This window comes from Geotrypetes seraphini, chromosome 9 (genome assembly GCF_902459505.1).
Source record: "Geotrypetes seraphini chromosome 9, aGeoSer1.1, whole genome shotgun sequence".
NCBI lineage: Eukaryota > Metazoa > Chordata > Amphibia > Gymnophiona > Dermophiidae > Geotrypetes > Geotrypetes seraphini.
In genome coordinates, this window is record NC_047092.1 from 164,953,060 (window position 1) to 164,969,485 (window position 16,426).

At 42.4% G+C, this 16,426-nt stretch overlaps 1 protein-coding gene across 1 annotated transcript in view; it reads right to left on the reverse strand.

The window, feature by feature from the left end:
• Positions 1 to 4,484: 4,484 nt before the first annotated feature.
• The window catches only part of PPM1L (protein phosphatase, Mg2+/Mn2+ dependent 1L), a 224,409-nt gene continuing 212,467 nt past the window's right edge, over positions 4,485 to 16,426 (reverse strand). The window contains exon 4 of the mRNA XM_033958278.1: positions 4,485 to 6,073. Within this exon, the coding sequence (XP_033814169.1) occupies positions 5,730 to 6,073 (344 nt within the window). The 3' untranslated portion in view covers positions 4,485 to 5,729. The remainder of the gene's footprint in view (positions 6,074 to 16,426) is intronic.

A 16,426-nucleotide genomic window follows, 5' to 3' on the forward strand; every position in this document is an offset into this window, starting at 1 on the left:
GGAAGGCTTCCAGTTTACTTACTGGACAGGCCTTCTATATATTAGGGCTGGCAAAGCTACAGGAGGAACATTCACAGAGCCAGGGAGTCATGGCCATCTACAAGAGTGCCACCAGGGGATTGGATTTAGAGCAGGGATCTCAAAGTCCCTCCTTGAGGGCCGCAACCCAGTTGGGTTTTCAGGATTTCTCCAATGAATATGCATTGAAAGCAGTGCATGCACATAGATCTCATGCATATTCATTGGGGAAATCCTGAAAACCCGACTGGATTGAGGCCATCAAGGAGGGACTTTGAGATCCCTGATTTAGAGCAAATGACACAATGTTCTAGAACAGGGGTGTCAAAGTCCCTCCTCGAGGGCCGCAATCCAGTTGGGTTTTCAGGATTTCCCCAATGAATATGCATGAGATCTATTAGCATTCAATGAAAGCAGTGCATGAAAATAGATATCATGATATTCATTGGGGAAATCCTGAAAACCTGACTGGATTGCGGCCTTCGAGGAAGGACTTTGACACCCCTGTTCTAGAAGGAGTCCTGGGGCACTGATTCTGGTTTCCAGATTGTTCTGGAATGGCCAGACTAGAACAATCTTACTCAGTGCTGTGATCAAAATCTGCTTCTTTAAATTACGAATGATCCGTTCCTTGGCAAGCTGCCTTGACCTCACATCCCTTAATATCTTGGTCCACTCCCTTATAATATCAAAACTAGACTACTATAATTCCTTATACAAGGGCATTTCACAGAAAGAACTCCGGCACCTGCAAATAATTCAAAATCCCATTATGTTTATCACTAACTCCAGGAAATTTGATCATGCCACCCCTCTTCTGAAAAGGGCCCACTGGTTACCAGTCGCACAGCGAATTACCTATAAAATAGCGCTCATAACGTTTAAAGTTCAAATTACAAGTGCTCCCAGTTTCATTGATAAGCTTCTCATACCACACACTTTATCTCGTACATTAAGATCCTCCTCTCAAAATCTATTGACAGTTCCCTCGCTGAAACCTCCAGACGGGCCCTGAGACGCCAGTGGAGGTGCAAGCAGGGAAGAGGGCCGGAGAGAAGGAAAGGCGCTGATGCCCGCTTATTGCCTACAGGACATGCCTCTCGTCGCGATTTTCAGGATATCCCTAATGAATATGTAAGAGGGTTACAAGCCTAGTACTTCCATTATATGCAAATTTTTCTCATGATTGGCTACTAGGGATATCCTGAAAACCTGACCTGTGGGCAGCCCTACAGGACTGGGAGTGAATTCCACTACATTAGACCAGTGCTTTCCAAGTCAGTCCTGGCGAACTACCTTGACAGTCAGGTGTTCAGGATATCCACAATGAATATGCATGAAATTGATTTGCATATATTGCCTCCATCATATGTACATCTCTCTCATGCATATTCAGTGTAGATATCCTGAAAACCTGACTAGCACGGGGGTGCTCTAGCACCAACTTGGGGGACACTTACTTAGATTAATAGTACACTGGTTCTTTGTACAGTATTTATCACATTAAGTTCCCCTGTCACAGGCTCTAAGGCCAACCTCACAGTTCAGCCTTTGCTTTATTAAATAGTTAAGATGGTTGGATTAATTGTATCCACTGAAATATAATAGATATAAATGTAGAGTGTTTTTCTTGCTCCTCCTATCTGTCTTCTCTCTTCTTCAGCAGTGGTGAGGCAGGTGACTCACCTTGTTGGGTCTTGCCTACTAGAAAGGGGGGGGGGGTACACGTAATTCCCCGCTCCTTCTCAGCTACCAACTGCTTCAGTGGGGCAGGGAGGAGGGACTTTACCTCTCACCACCCCCTTAGTTCAAAACCACTTTCATTAATCCTTGACAGTGACCTTCCTCATGTTTTATAAGCTTTAGAGCCTGAAGAATGATTCACAGTAAAATCAAACAAGCAAAAGTTATATTTTAAGTTAGAGGGTGTTTGTGCAATATTGTATGAAATAGCACAGATAAGGTTGCCAGCTGTTTCCAGATTTGCCCTACACAGTTGATTCAGTATTGGGTTTACCTCATTGCATGCAGGGACTTGTAGTTTTGCTTTTCTTTAGGGAGTGCAATGGAGAATTCAGAGCCACAAGAAGTCCCTGCATGCAATGGACTAAACCCAGGACTGGATCAACCTTGGGCAAATCTGGATCCAGTTGGCAACCCTAAGCCCAGAGTAATATTTCAGCTGTACTAGCACCTGACCCCCTGAGTTAGGCTGACAATATCTGATGTCAATTAAATCTAATTGCAGCATGATTGTTGTGGGTGAGGTCGACTGTGGTTGCTAGAAGTTATGTCATCGCTGGTTCCCATGCGATGGAAGATCAGCTGCAGTGCCATGCACTATATTCTAATGCAGTGGTTTTTAAACCTGTCCTGGGGGACACCCCCAGCCAGTCAGGTTTTCAAGATATCCCCAATGAATATGCATGAGGCAGATTTGCATGCCTGTTACCTCTATTATATGCAAATCTGCCTCATGCATATTCATTAGGGATATCTTGACAACTTAACTGGTTTTCAAGATATCCCTAATGAATATGCATGAGGTGAATTTGCATATAAGAGGTGACTGGCGTGCAAATCCGCCTCATGTGTATTCATTAGGAATATCTTGAAAACCAAACCCGAATGGCTGGGTCTAATGGAAATGGAAGTATTTCTAAATAAAATGATAAATCTGAACGTGCAGTTTAGCTGTTCACTATTGAACAGGTTTGTCTGCGTCAGTGTAACAATCTCAGAAATGCACCGCAGTTTTTCTCTGATAAATGTAGTTTAATTAAACCTCAAAGGTGCCATCAAATGCTTCTAGGTAGCAGGAACTGATTTCAGCTTGCTGTTTGCACACAAACATCTCACACTTTACAAATGTAATACATATAAATAGTGGTCTCTGTGCCTACACAGTGAATCCTTTGGTTGTTTTCACCTGTGAAGTTCTTGCTGCTAGAAGATGGACCATTGGTCTGACCAGGTATGGTTATTCTTATTTTTGTATGGACCAGGGGTAGGTAATTCCGGTTCTCAAGAGCCATAGGCAGGTCAGGTTTTCAGGATATCCACAATGAAAATACTGTATATGAGATGGATTTGCATGCACTGCCTCCTTGAGATGCAAATCCAACTCATGCATATTTATTGTGGATATCCTGAAAACCTGACCTGCCTGTGGCTCTCGAGGACCGGAATTGCCTACCCCTGTTCTAGAAGAAGGAAAGGTGTACCACCTGCTTGAATACTATGTTACAGCACTTCCAACTGTACAGAAGCAAATAAAACTATCCACCCCACTGTTTGTCCTTTGTTTTTGGTGATGAAGCTTGGCAGTTAGGGTTGCACTGAGGGTTTCTGCCATTTATGTAGGAAAAAGCATCGTAGGGCACAATGAAGGCTGGCCCTATGGACGAGCTTGGATAGAGTTACCATATTTTGTGAAGTAAAATCCTAGATGCATGGCCCCGCCCCATTCTGCCTCTAGCTCTGCCCCCACAAAGCCTTGTCTCTTCATTCCTAACCTCCGGGCCGCATCCAGAAAGCCTATGAGCATGCACGGATGCATGTGACATCATCCACGTATGCGCAGAGGCCCTCCAGCTGCGGCTGGAGCTGGGGACTTTCCAAAACCTGTTCCAACTGCCAGGTTTTGGAAAATCCAACTGGACACCTGGCAGTCATCTAAAAAAAAGGATGTGTCTATGTTTTCCCGGATGTCTGGTAACCCTAAGCTTGGATAAAACAGGTTGATGCAAAGCAACACAGCAGTTAACTCTCCAGTAATATTGTCCAGTGTTCACATTCATAACATAAAAAAGTTCAAAGACTTTTTTGCCACAGGAGTCCCAGTCTGTCGACAGTTAAAAGGAGGTGCAACACTGCCATCAAAGCAGCAGGAAGGGACGATTAATTCAGACCAATTGGTGGCTAATACTTTTTCCCTCTTGGAAAAAAGATCCATTAATTAAAAAGCGCAAACCAAATCTGCGAGCACGAAAAGATTAAGGCATAGGCAAATCAGGCATGCACCTAAAGCCCAAATGTTTGGGAGATGCCCTTTTAAATAACTGAAGCCGGTGCTGTTTACAGAGGTCTGTGCGTTTTCTTCTGGCTGTTAGCAGTGCTGTCATCTGTTACTTCTCACCTGCAGTCAGAACCAAGCAGGCCCCCATTTGAAAGAGTTTTACAATGCGGGACCCAACATGATTGTTGGTCTAGGGCCTACCAAGGGGGTCAATCCTGCCCTGTATGTATGCTACAGATTATACGAAAAAAAAAAACAGGGGAAAACAAGATTATAACTTAAAACTGTACAGACAGATGTGCGTGCTGGTGGCATTCAGAACGAAGTCCTTGCTAGACTACCCTTGATGCAGTAGAAAACAAACTTCCCCTCTTTGTTAAAGGCTACCTATGAAGTCCCCAGTAGGGTGGCCTGCAGGTCACACTACACGTAATGCATTCTTAGTGGGGGGGGGGGGGGGGGAGGAAAATAACTAGCAGAGAAGTTGGTGGGTGCAGTTTACTAACCACTGAAAAACCTGTATCTACCTTCACCCATTTGCTAATTATAGATTATGGATTAAAGAGAATTTACCAAATTTTTCAATCAATTTCAGTAAATGCGGGATGGTAGATTCAGGATTTCTCAAATGAAGCAAGATATCATCTGCTTAAGTAGAGATCTTATATTTTTGGAAGTCGATATGGGGACATATTAATACCATATTGGATTCATCGATTCCATTAACCTATGATGTAGTTATCTGTGGGACACTTTTGCATATTAAACCCCCATTGGATAGGTATAAATTAACCCTCTTTCTTCCTCCCCTCTTAAAGTCAATCAATTTGTACCTTTGCTTAATCTTTGTAAACCGCTTAGAACTTCACGGTATTGTGGTATATAAGCTGTTATTATTATTATTATTATAAATGCCGGCTTTTCCTGATCATGACCGGGATTGCCATGCAAATGGTAACTCGCAATTGGAAAAATTGGGATCGCCTTAGTTTTACCTTTTGGTGGGCGAATGTATGTTTATGCTACAAGTATGAAAAAATGAACGCTGACATGTTGGGACATAATAAGTTATTCGGATTAGTTTGGGGTCCATTGATGACTTTTGTTACTTCGTTATAGTAGTCTTTTATCTTAATTTCCTCTAGATCAGTGGTTCCCAACCCTGTCTTGGAGGACCACCAGGCCAATCGGGTTTTCAGGCTAGCCCTAATGAATATGCATGGAGCAGATTTGCATGCCTGTCAGTTTCATTATATGCAAATATCTCTCATGCATATTCATTAGGGCTAGCCTGAAAACCCGATTGGCCTGGTGGTCTTCCAGGACAGGGTTGAGAACCACTGCTCTAGATTATACACACATCCGGGGAAGGGGGATTATCTCCTTTGTTTTAGTACTTGATTGAATGCACTGGATAGGAGGGGGGGGTAATTCATTTTGTATTGTTACTGATGGACTGTAAGTGCTGATTCTGATTATTAATATATGTACAATTTTATGCACTTTATAATAGCCTTGAAAACTTAATAAAGATTAAAAAAAAAAAGATTATGGACTAAAGATCAGTCCAAGAGTTTTTTCTCTTTAGTATTGAGTACAACCTTAATGAGGGTTGCTACGGTCTCCTACTATGTTAAAACGAGGCAGTTTGTTTGAAGTTCACGTGTCACCGCCACACGATGACCTCATCACTTTATTGTTCCGTTTTGCTGCTATTCCGGAACTTCACCACCATGACGGTTATATTGTCGGGGCAGCCTCTGTAAAAGGACTGCAAAACGATGCTTTTCGCTCCAAAGTGGGGCTCATCCAAGCGCTCTTTGATGAATCTGACCGCCTCTTCGTTGCTGAAGGCATCCCACAAGCCATCCGATGCCAAGATCATGAACTCGGGCTGCAGTTTGTCCAGGTCAAAGGTCAAGATGTCTGGGTCAGAGATGACAACATTGAGGTTCTTCAGAGGATAGTCACCCAGCGAACGAGACATGGCGAGGATACCCTGCACACGCCATGAGCCGTTGAAACTGATGAAACCACCTTGAGGAAAGAGAAAACCCAATGACCATAGATAGTACAGGAAACCATACATTAATGCAGAGAAACCTGAAATTAATGCAGAGAATTCCCACATTTCCTTTCTGGTTTAGCTTTAGGAACATGACACTGCTCATTGTAATCTCAGTTGTAGTCCAATGCTCGGCTAGAAAGAAAATGCGGATGATCAGGCTCATAATAATCAAAACATTTAAATGTACAGAAACCAGCTTAAGTTAGCACTTGGGCCTAGATGCAGTAAAGAGGATCGGAAAGGCCGTGTGGCTCTCTCCAATCTGATTTTTTGGCTGATTCAAAAAGAGCTATTGATGTACTAAAAGGTTTGCATGCAAATGATTCACACGGAGGTTCATCGTAATCTCGCAGAGCTGGTAGGAAAAGCCCAAATAGCTGAGATGCAGGGGAAGCCCTGAAAGCAGCCCCCTGCCACTCAGCTGTTCGGGGCAGGAAACCTTTTTTTTAATGGGTACACATGCTCTACTCCACCAACCCCCCCCCCCATACCTTTTCAGGTGGACACAAGAGGGAAGCATAATCCTTCCACCTTCATTGCCCACCGATCCAAAATGGCGGGCCTTCCCTCCTCAGTGTATCATGTGATGTAAGGGGAGGGGCCGAAGGCCCTGATTGCCTGCTGCGGAGGGGGGGGGGTCAGTTCCAGATGTCAGTTCATCAGGAGGGCCGTCATCGGCGGGGGAAGGGTGCTATTTTTCTAATGGGGCAGATATTGTGCATGTGTAACATGCTCAGCATCTGTGCCCGTTAAAAAAAAAGGTTAGAGAGGTAAGCGACTGGTTTAGACCAGTGATTCCCAACCCTGTCCTGGAGGAACACCAGGCCAATCGGGTTTTCAGGCTAGCCCTAATGAATATGCATGAGAGAGATTTGCATATGATGGAAGTGATAGGCATGCAAATTTGCTTCATGCATATTCATTAGGGCTAGCCTGAAAACCCAATTGGCCTGGTGTTCCTCCAGGACAGGGTTGGGAACCACTGGTTTAGACCAGGGGAAGGCAATTCCGGTCCTTGAGAGCCAGAGCCAGGTCAGGTTTTCAGGATATCCACAATGAATAAGTATGAGATAGATTTGCATGCACTGCCTCCTTGAGATGCAAATCTATCACATGCATATTTATGGGTTTGAAGGGTATTGAAGTAGAGTGCAACGGGGTCTGGGGGTGTCAGGGTGGCATGCAACAGGCTCAGGGGGTGTCATAGGTTCAGGGGTGCTGGAGTTTGGGTGGAATGTTGGGGTTCGATGGGGCAGGTGTAACTACTAGGCAGACAAAATGATTGCCTAGGGCAGCATGTTTTTGGTGGGGGGCAAAAAGCAATTGCGGTCAAACAACAATAGGCCTTCATTACAATTATCAACATGTACTTCTACTTACAGGGAGAACTGACACATTTCAAATAACCCATTTATTGGGATAAATAACTTTTGGAAATCGCTAACAACTGAGGCAAAATATAGAGCTGAAAATATGGTGTTTGGAATATGCATTTTTAGAGGATCACTTTGGGAGAGATGTTTTGGGATGATCATGATCGTTGAGTCTAATTAGCAAAAACTCAGGAAAAGGGGCCTAGGAACATGAAAGTAAATTAGGGGAGAGGGGATGTCCAAAGATAAAGGTTCCCTTATGCTGATTAATACAACCTTGCACCAGCCCTGTATAAAAACCCTATTTTAGTTCAACAATTGATCTTTTGTGTTCATTTAGCTTGGGAGTAGAACACACAGAAAGTCATTTTCCATCTCAGTTTTTGAAGGTTATTGAGTGTTCTAGCCTATGGCATTGTTTTAAAGTTACTGTGACCTAAAGACAAGAGCAATGTAGGAAGCTGTCACCACTGAGAAGCTGGTAATCTGTTTTATCGAGACTTGTCATTTTTTATTTCCCTCACTCAGCACGGCATCTGGCTCCTCACTTTTTAAATGCTGCCCTTTCTACAGCTCGCTTAAACAATGGCAATGTGGTTTAAGTGAATGTTTTATCCAGTCCAAAAGCACTATCAATAAATGTTCAAAAAGTATGTCTGGATCAATATAAGATTTTAATAACTTGTGATAAGTTCAAAAAGGACACCTCAGCCCCACCATTCCACCGCATGTAATATTTTCTATAGCGGGAAGCAAATTGTGGTGCTTCATCATTGGCTGTCACTTTTTGTTTTTGCACTGTTGTTTTTTGTTATTTTTTATATATATATATGTGTATTTTCTTTTAAATCTCAATAATTTAAAGAAATAAATATTTCCTTAACACTAAACATTCTCAGAGTCATAGTGTATAGTTTAAAAGTAAGTAGTACTTATCTCAGCCAACACCTAGGGAGTCTGACCCAATCTCAATAATTTAAAGAAATAAATATTTCCTTAACACTAAACATTCTCAGTGTCATAGTGTATAGTTTAAAAGTAAGTAGTACTTATCTCAGCCAACACCTAGGGAGTCTGACCCGACATGTTTCACACAACCAAGTGTTTTATCAAGGGTCTCCCTGTGAAATATAAAGCAAAGGGTGTCATATATACTTAAATGTCACCCCTCCCCTATCTAAAACTTATTAGAAAATTACATATTCGCATTTATTTACCCTTACACTCACCAAAGCTGCCGCTGTCATCCGACTCCATATCTAAGTGAGAAAAGATGGCGGCGGCGGCCCTGATCCAGAGTTTAAATCCTCCCTCTCAAACAACTATAGTAAACGCCCCCTGCAGTTCATTGGTCCAAAAATAGGTTACATCAGGGAACCCCATTCTAATTCGCTGTTCAGGCCATGAGGCTCAACTGTGTCAAGTGAAAAAATAAGCCTTTGCTCGTTTTCATTAAGCTTAACCTGGTCACATCCCCCATCCCACTCTGTCACTTTCTTTATGACACGCCATCTCAAGTCCGCAATAGTATGTCCCACCCTCAGCCAATGGTCTACTAAGGGGGCCTGCAACGTGCTATTAACTATGCAGGATTTATGTTCTGTTAACCGTATTTTGATTTTCCTACTCGTTCGACCCACGTATATGAGGTCACATGGACAAAGAATAATGTAAATCACCCCCTGGGTGTTACAATCAGTAACATGTTTGGATTTTAAAGTGATTGGTCTACCCGGAACCTTCCAAAGGTCCCCCTGGATGGTGGAGGGGCACCACTGGCACCGTCCACATGCCCCATGGTGTCCCCCCATCACCCCCTCATCGGGGCGAATACCATACCTTTGGAAGTTGCATTTTTGACCTAGCGTGCTCCCCCGGGTATATGCAATCCTAGGGAACAGTTCTAAAGGTTTATGAGGTTGTACAATAAACCAATATTTTTAAAACATGTTTACCATCGCCTTAGTTGCTCGTGAAAAAGGCAAAACACATGTGAGTTGGTCATCCTCACTTTTAATATGGGATGGTTCCTGTAGGAGTAATTCCCTCTGTGCATATTTTCCCCTAATGTAAGCCTGTTTAATAGCTCTTTCTGGATAGCCTCTCGCACGAAGGCGGTCCGTTAGTTTTTTTGCCTGTGTTCTATACTCCCCCAAAGAGGAACAGACTCTACGTATGCGTAAGAATTGTCCTATAGGTAAGTTAAACCGTAGTTTAAACGGATGAAAACTATCGAAATGCAGTATAGTGTTACGGGTGACTGGCTTCCTATAGAGGGTGGTATTAATATTACCCCCCCGTACTTGAACAGTAATATCTAGAAAATCAATATCTGTCTGGTGGCATGTCATGGTAAATTTTATGTTTGGATCCACTGAATTCAAAAATTCCACAAAGGAATCTAAATCCTGTTTTGTACTATCCCAAATAAAAAAGATATCATCTAAGAATCTGCCCCAAAATACAATATAGGAATACCATGGAGATGTATACACCCAAGACTCTTCAAATCTTGCCATATATAGGGCAGCTACAGAGGGGGCCAAGGTGGCACCCATCGCCACCCCCTGTATTTGTTGAAAAAAATGTTGGTGATGTTGGAAATAGTTCCTTTTAATTACCCAAAAGGCTAGCTGCATCAAGAATTCAGTGGACATTTGGTGGGTATCCCTTCTCTGGAGTGACTCACTTATGACCTGGAGAGCGTCATCCTGAGGAATTTGTGTGTATAACGAGACCACGTCCAGAGTCACCAGCCATTTGTCATTCATATCCAGTTGTAACCTGTCCAGATTTCTTAAGAAATGGGAAGAGTCTCTGATGTATGATTTAATTTTTGGGACTTCCTCCCTAAGGAAGAAATCGACTACCTTTGACAAAGGTTCCAAAATAGAGGATCGGGTGTTGACGATAGGTCTACCCGGAGGACTCGTGAGAGTCTTGGGGACAAATGAAATTTTAGGGACTTTTGGATTCTTTTCAAACATAAAGTTGTATTCTCTCATAGTAATCGTGCCCCTTTCACGATGTTCATTCAAGAATTGTAATATTTCTTCCCCTAATGCTGTAGTGGGATCCTCTTGGAGAAGGCTATAAGCCTGTGTGTTTGCTAGTTGGCGTGCTGCTTCCGTGTTGTAATCTTCCCTATTAAGTATAACATTGAACATTTATTAAAATCTTTTATTAAAAAGTTATCACAACTTATCACGAGTGGTGGGGCTGAGGTGTCCTTTTTGAACTTATCTCAAGTTATTAAAATCTTATATTGATCCAGACATACTTTTTGAACATTTATTGATAGTGCTTTTGGACTGGATAAAACATTCACTTAAACCACATTGCCATTGTTTAAGCGAGCTTTAAGTGGAAATTAGTATGGCACAAGATCAGACACAGTTTGAAGGATATACAGAGGAGCAGTTTAAAAAAGTATTATCATCAAGACCTGCTCTACTGGACGATGAAGAATTGCCTCCTGCAGAATCTTCTTGGCTCGAATTAGAGAACACAATGAAAAGAGCCATTAGAGCTGAACTACATTGTAGCACACTAGTGCAATATCTAAAAAATGCAATGATCCCTAGGGGTCTGCGCATTTTAAAAGAACCTAAAATGATTTCAACTGAAAAGTCTTTTACAGACCGATGGACAGCGATATTGAATAAATGTTCAAGAGACCTTATGATTCTCTTGGTAGAGACTACTGAGAGTACAGAAAAAGAATTGTGTGTTAAGGTTAGCAACATCAAAAATGAACTTCAACAACGGCAGGACACCAGTGATTTTGATCAGAAACTGCAAGATTTGAAAACATCAATGAAAAAGTTCAGAGATGAGATTAGGATTAATAAAATTAAGAAATGGAAAAGGGATCAAAGGGACTACCTACAGGATCTGGTATACTCATGGCAAAGAAAAACTTCTACTGCTTTACAGAAGAAAAAAGTATCATTTGACAGTTCATCTGGGGAGTCCGATACCACCAGTGAAGGCTCTATTGAAACAAATGCTGAGAAACCAGGGAAGCCTACCAATACGGACTCTCGTGGACGGGGACGGACAAGATATCAACGTACAAGGGGCAATGCCCAGCAAACAACGCAAAAAACTCGGACGACGATCTCTCGTCAGTGATTAATTTATCATCTTTGTGCCTCACCAATCCACAAAAGGAGATTTTGGAGAAAGGTCTAGGGTTTGTAATGTCTCATCCCCCTGATTTTTTTAAACTTCATGTGGCATTATATGCCTTTGTGAGGAAGATGCAATTGAAGGTCTTTTTCATGACAACATGAAGGAGGAACTTCAACTAGTGGAAGAAGAACAGACACCTCAGACATCAACTAACAGAAATTCTATTACTGTGTGTAAGGTTAGGTCCTCTTGGATTCCCCGGGGCCTATGGATCCTCTTATTTTTACCTTCAAGGAGTTGATCATTAAGGAACTTAAAGACCTTCAGAGATGTTGGCAGAATATAGGCCCCTACAATACAACTAAAGGACAGAAAAATGGTTTCCAGGAACTCCTGGAGAACAAAGATATCATCATCACTAAAGCTGATAAAGGAGGGGCCACGGTTATACTTAATAGGGAAGATTACAACACGGAAGCAGCACGCCAACTAGCAAACACACAGGCTTATAGCCTTCTCCAAGAGGATCCCACTACAGCATTAGGGGAAGAAATATTACAATTCTTGAATGAACATCGTGAAAGGGGCACGATTACTATGAGAGAATACAACTTTATGTTTGAAAAGAATCCAAAAGTCCCTAAAATTTCATTTGTCCCCAAGACTCTCACGAGTCCTCCGGGTAGACCTATCGTCAACACCCGATCCTCTATTTTGGAACCTTTGTCAAAGGTAGTCGATTTCTTCCTTAGGGAGGAAGTCCCAAAAATTAAATCATACATCAGAGACTCTTCCCATTTCTTAAGAAATCTGGACAGGTTACAACTGGATATGAATGACAAATGGCTGGTGACTCTGGACGTGGTCTCGTTATACACACAAATTCCTCAGGATGACGCTCTCCAGGTCATAAGTGAGTCACTCCAGAGAAGGGATACCCACCAAATGTCCACTGAATTCTTGATGCAGCTAGCCTTTTGGGTAATTAAAAGGAACTATTTCCAACATCACCAACATTTTTTTCAACAAATACAGGGGGTGGCGATGGGTGCCACCTTGGCCCCCTCTGTAGCTGCCCTATATATGGCAAGATTTGAAGAGTCTTGGGTGTATACATCTCCATGGTATTCCTATATTGTATTTTGGGGCAGATTCTTAGATGATATCTTTTTTATTTGGGATAGTACAAAACAGGATTTAGATTCCTTTGTGGAATTTTTGAATTCAGTGGATCCAAACATAAAATTTACCATGACATGCCACCAGACAGATATTGATTTTCTAGATATTACTGTTCAAGTACGGGGGGGTAATATTAATACCACCCTCTATAGGAAGCCAGTCACCCGTAACACTATACTGCATTTCGATAGTTTTCATCCGTTTAAACTACGGTTTAACTTACCTATAGGACAATTCTTACGCATACGTAGAGTCTGTTCCTCTTTGGGGGAGTATAGAACACAGGCAAAAAAACTAAAGGACCGCCTTCGGGCGAGAGGCTATCCAGAAAGAGCTATTAAACAGGCTTACATTAGGGGAAAATATGCACAGAGGGAATTACTCCTACAGGAACCATCCCATATTAAAAGTGAGGATGACCAACTCACATGTGTTTTGCCCTTTTCACGAGCAACTAAGGCGATGGTAAACATGTTTAAAAAATATTGGTTTATTGTACAACATCATAAACCTTTAGAACTGTTCCCTAGGATTGCATATACCCGGGGGAGCACGCTAGGTCAAAAATGCAACTTCCAAAGGTATGGTATTCGCCCCGATGAGGGGGTGATGGGGGGACACCATGGGGCATGTGGACGGTGCCAGTGGTGCCCCTCCACCATTCAGGGGGACCTTTGGAAGGTTCCGGGTAGATCAATCACTTTAAAATCCAAACATGTTACTGATTGTAACACCCAGGGGGTGATTTACATTATTCTTTGTCCATGTGACCTCATATACGTGGGTCGAACGAGTAGGAAAATCAAAATACGGTTAACAGAACATAAATCCTGCATAGTTAATAGCACGTTGCAAGTCCCCTTAGTAGACCATTGGCTGAGAGTGGGACATACTATTGCGGACTTGAGATGGCGTGTCATAAAGAAAGTGACAGGGTGGGATGGGGGATGTGACCAGGTTAAGCTTAATGAAAACGAGCAAAGGCTTATTTTTTCACTTGACACAGTTGAGCCTCATGGCCTTAACAGCGAATTAGAATGGGGTTCCCTGATGTAACCTATTTTTGGACCAATGAACTGCAGGGGGCGTTTACTATAGTTGTTTGAGAGGGAGGATTTAAACTCTGGATCAGGGCCGCCGCCGCCATCTTTTCTCACTTAGATATGGAGTCGGATGACAGCGGCAGCTTTGGTGAGTGTAAGGGTAAATAAATGCGAATATGTAATTTTCTAATAAGTTTTAGATAGGGGAGGGGTGACATTTAAGTATATATGACACCCTTTGCTTTATATTTCACAGGGAGACCCTTGATAAAACACTTGGTTGTGTGAAACATGTCGGGTCAGACTCCCTAGGTGTTGGCTGAGATAAGTACTACTTACTTTTAAACTATACACTATGACACTGAGAATGTTTAGTGTTAAGGAAATATTTATTTCTTTAAATTATTGAGATTTAAAAGAAAATACACATATATATATATATATATAAAATAACAAAAAACAACAGTGCAAAAACAAAAAGTGACAGCCAATGATGAAGCACCACAATTTGCTTCCCGCTATAGAAAATATTACATGCGGTGGAGTGGTGGGGCTGAGGTGTCCTTTTTGAACTTATCACAAGTTATTAAAATCTTATATTGATCCTGATATACTTTTTGAACATTTATTGATAGCCCTTTCTACAGCAACATGCACAATCCCCCGGACTATACTGTATATAGGTCGCACAAAATTGGGTGTGCAACTCAGAAAGAATGATTCTCTAAAAAGTATGTGCCAGCTGCAATGTGCAAATATGGAAAGGGAACTGAAGTAAAGGCTGCTTTGTTTACCTCATTGGAATAACTACGAGATGGCATTGTATCTTCCAAAACAGACAATATTTGTTTATTGTTAGTATAAAAACTTACAAAAGTACAGCAGCAAAGGCATAGCAGAAAAATGTATTGTCAGTTCAGAATATGCAATGGAGAGAAGAACTTGCACCTAAACGCTTAGCAGGGGGCTAGCAGTTCCCCGTAGCATAAGTAAGTGAATCTCTCTGGCCCTATCTGTGATGCACATGTTTTTTATACAGAGAAATTCTTCCTTTGTTCCAAAAAGTACATCCCCGAATTCTGGTCATGTGACCCCCCTATTGGTACAAAAAATGTATACCTAACTATTCCTCCTCTCAGTCCACGCCTCTCTCACTCCCCCCCCACGAGAGGAGCCCGAGCAGTCCAGAAACAGAGAATTCTTCATGAACTTTCTTCTTCCAGCTCTGAGATCCTTATCACTTTGCAGATGCTAATTAGTGGTTTTACAATTCAGCTGCTTGGTTCCCATAACTCGGTTCAGAGGGTACCAAGTTCTCTCATCTCGCTACACCCACATCGTCCTGCAGGGATCCTTGCTCATTATAAATGTTTTATGGCTTTCCAGGGTGCCTGGCATATGAAGTCATACAGCACTGATAACAGTTCAGCAGAACCTTGGAGAAATATCCTCCCAGCAGGGAATGGAGACAAAAACTTTGTAGCAGAGGTCAGCTGGGTTAGCATTGCAAAGGATACATGTGTTCACAGACAGAAAGGTACAGGCTGGGCCTGGCTATGGGAAAATATAGGTCTGTAGTGCCCAGCATACACATTTGAGGCCAGTATGTTCAGTTGATCCATCTGTATGTCCAGGTTATCCATCTCAGAATGTTGCCAGGGGCAGGTCATAGGCAGATTGTGGACCTTCCTAAAACTTAGGTGTACTGATATAGAATGATTTAGGCCTGGTTTTAGCAGGCCTAAATGCCTGAAACTAAGTTATGCATCATACACTGGCGCTAAGTGCGATTCTATAGAAGGTGTTCACACCTTGTAGAATTGTTCTAGTTGGCATTAATTTTTTAGGCAACATATATAGAATATGGCTTTATGTGGATAAGAACATAAGAATTGCCGTACTGGGACAGACCGAAGGTCCATCAAGCCCAGTATCCTGTTTCCAACAGTGGCCAACCCAGGTCCCAAGTAGTAAAACAGATTTTATGCTGCTTATCCTAGGAATAAGCAGTGGATTTCTCCAAGTTCATCTCAATAATGGCCTGTGGACTTCTCTTTTGGGAAATTATCTAAGACTTTTTGAAACCCCACTAAGCTAACTGATTTCTCCACATTCTCCGGCAGCAAATTCCAGAGTTTAATTACACGTTGTGTCAGGACATAGCATGGACTATTCTAGAACTTATCTGGATAGCAGGAATATTTAGTCAACTCTCTGGATAACTTAAAGTATCTGGAGAATTTTGGACAGGAAAAAAGTTGTCTTACCTCAACCAGACAGTGAACTAGATATCCTGCTACCAGTGGAGTAGCAAGGTAGGTTGGAGCTTAGGGAGGTGGCACCCAGCGTCGCTGTACTGTGTGCCCCCCAACTCTTCTCTACAACCTCCCCACTGCTTTGACACTCTCCACTCTTCCCCGCTGCTTGGGCACCCCCCAGTTCTGCCCCACTTGCGCCCCCCCCGCCCCCGCATACCTCTCGCAAGGTTCATCAGTGCAAACAGTATCTTGCACCGCCTGCTTGCACTGGCGTTGGATCCCTTCTGACATCACATCCTGGTCCCGTGACCAGAAAGTGACATCAGAAGGGA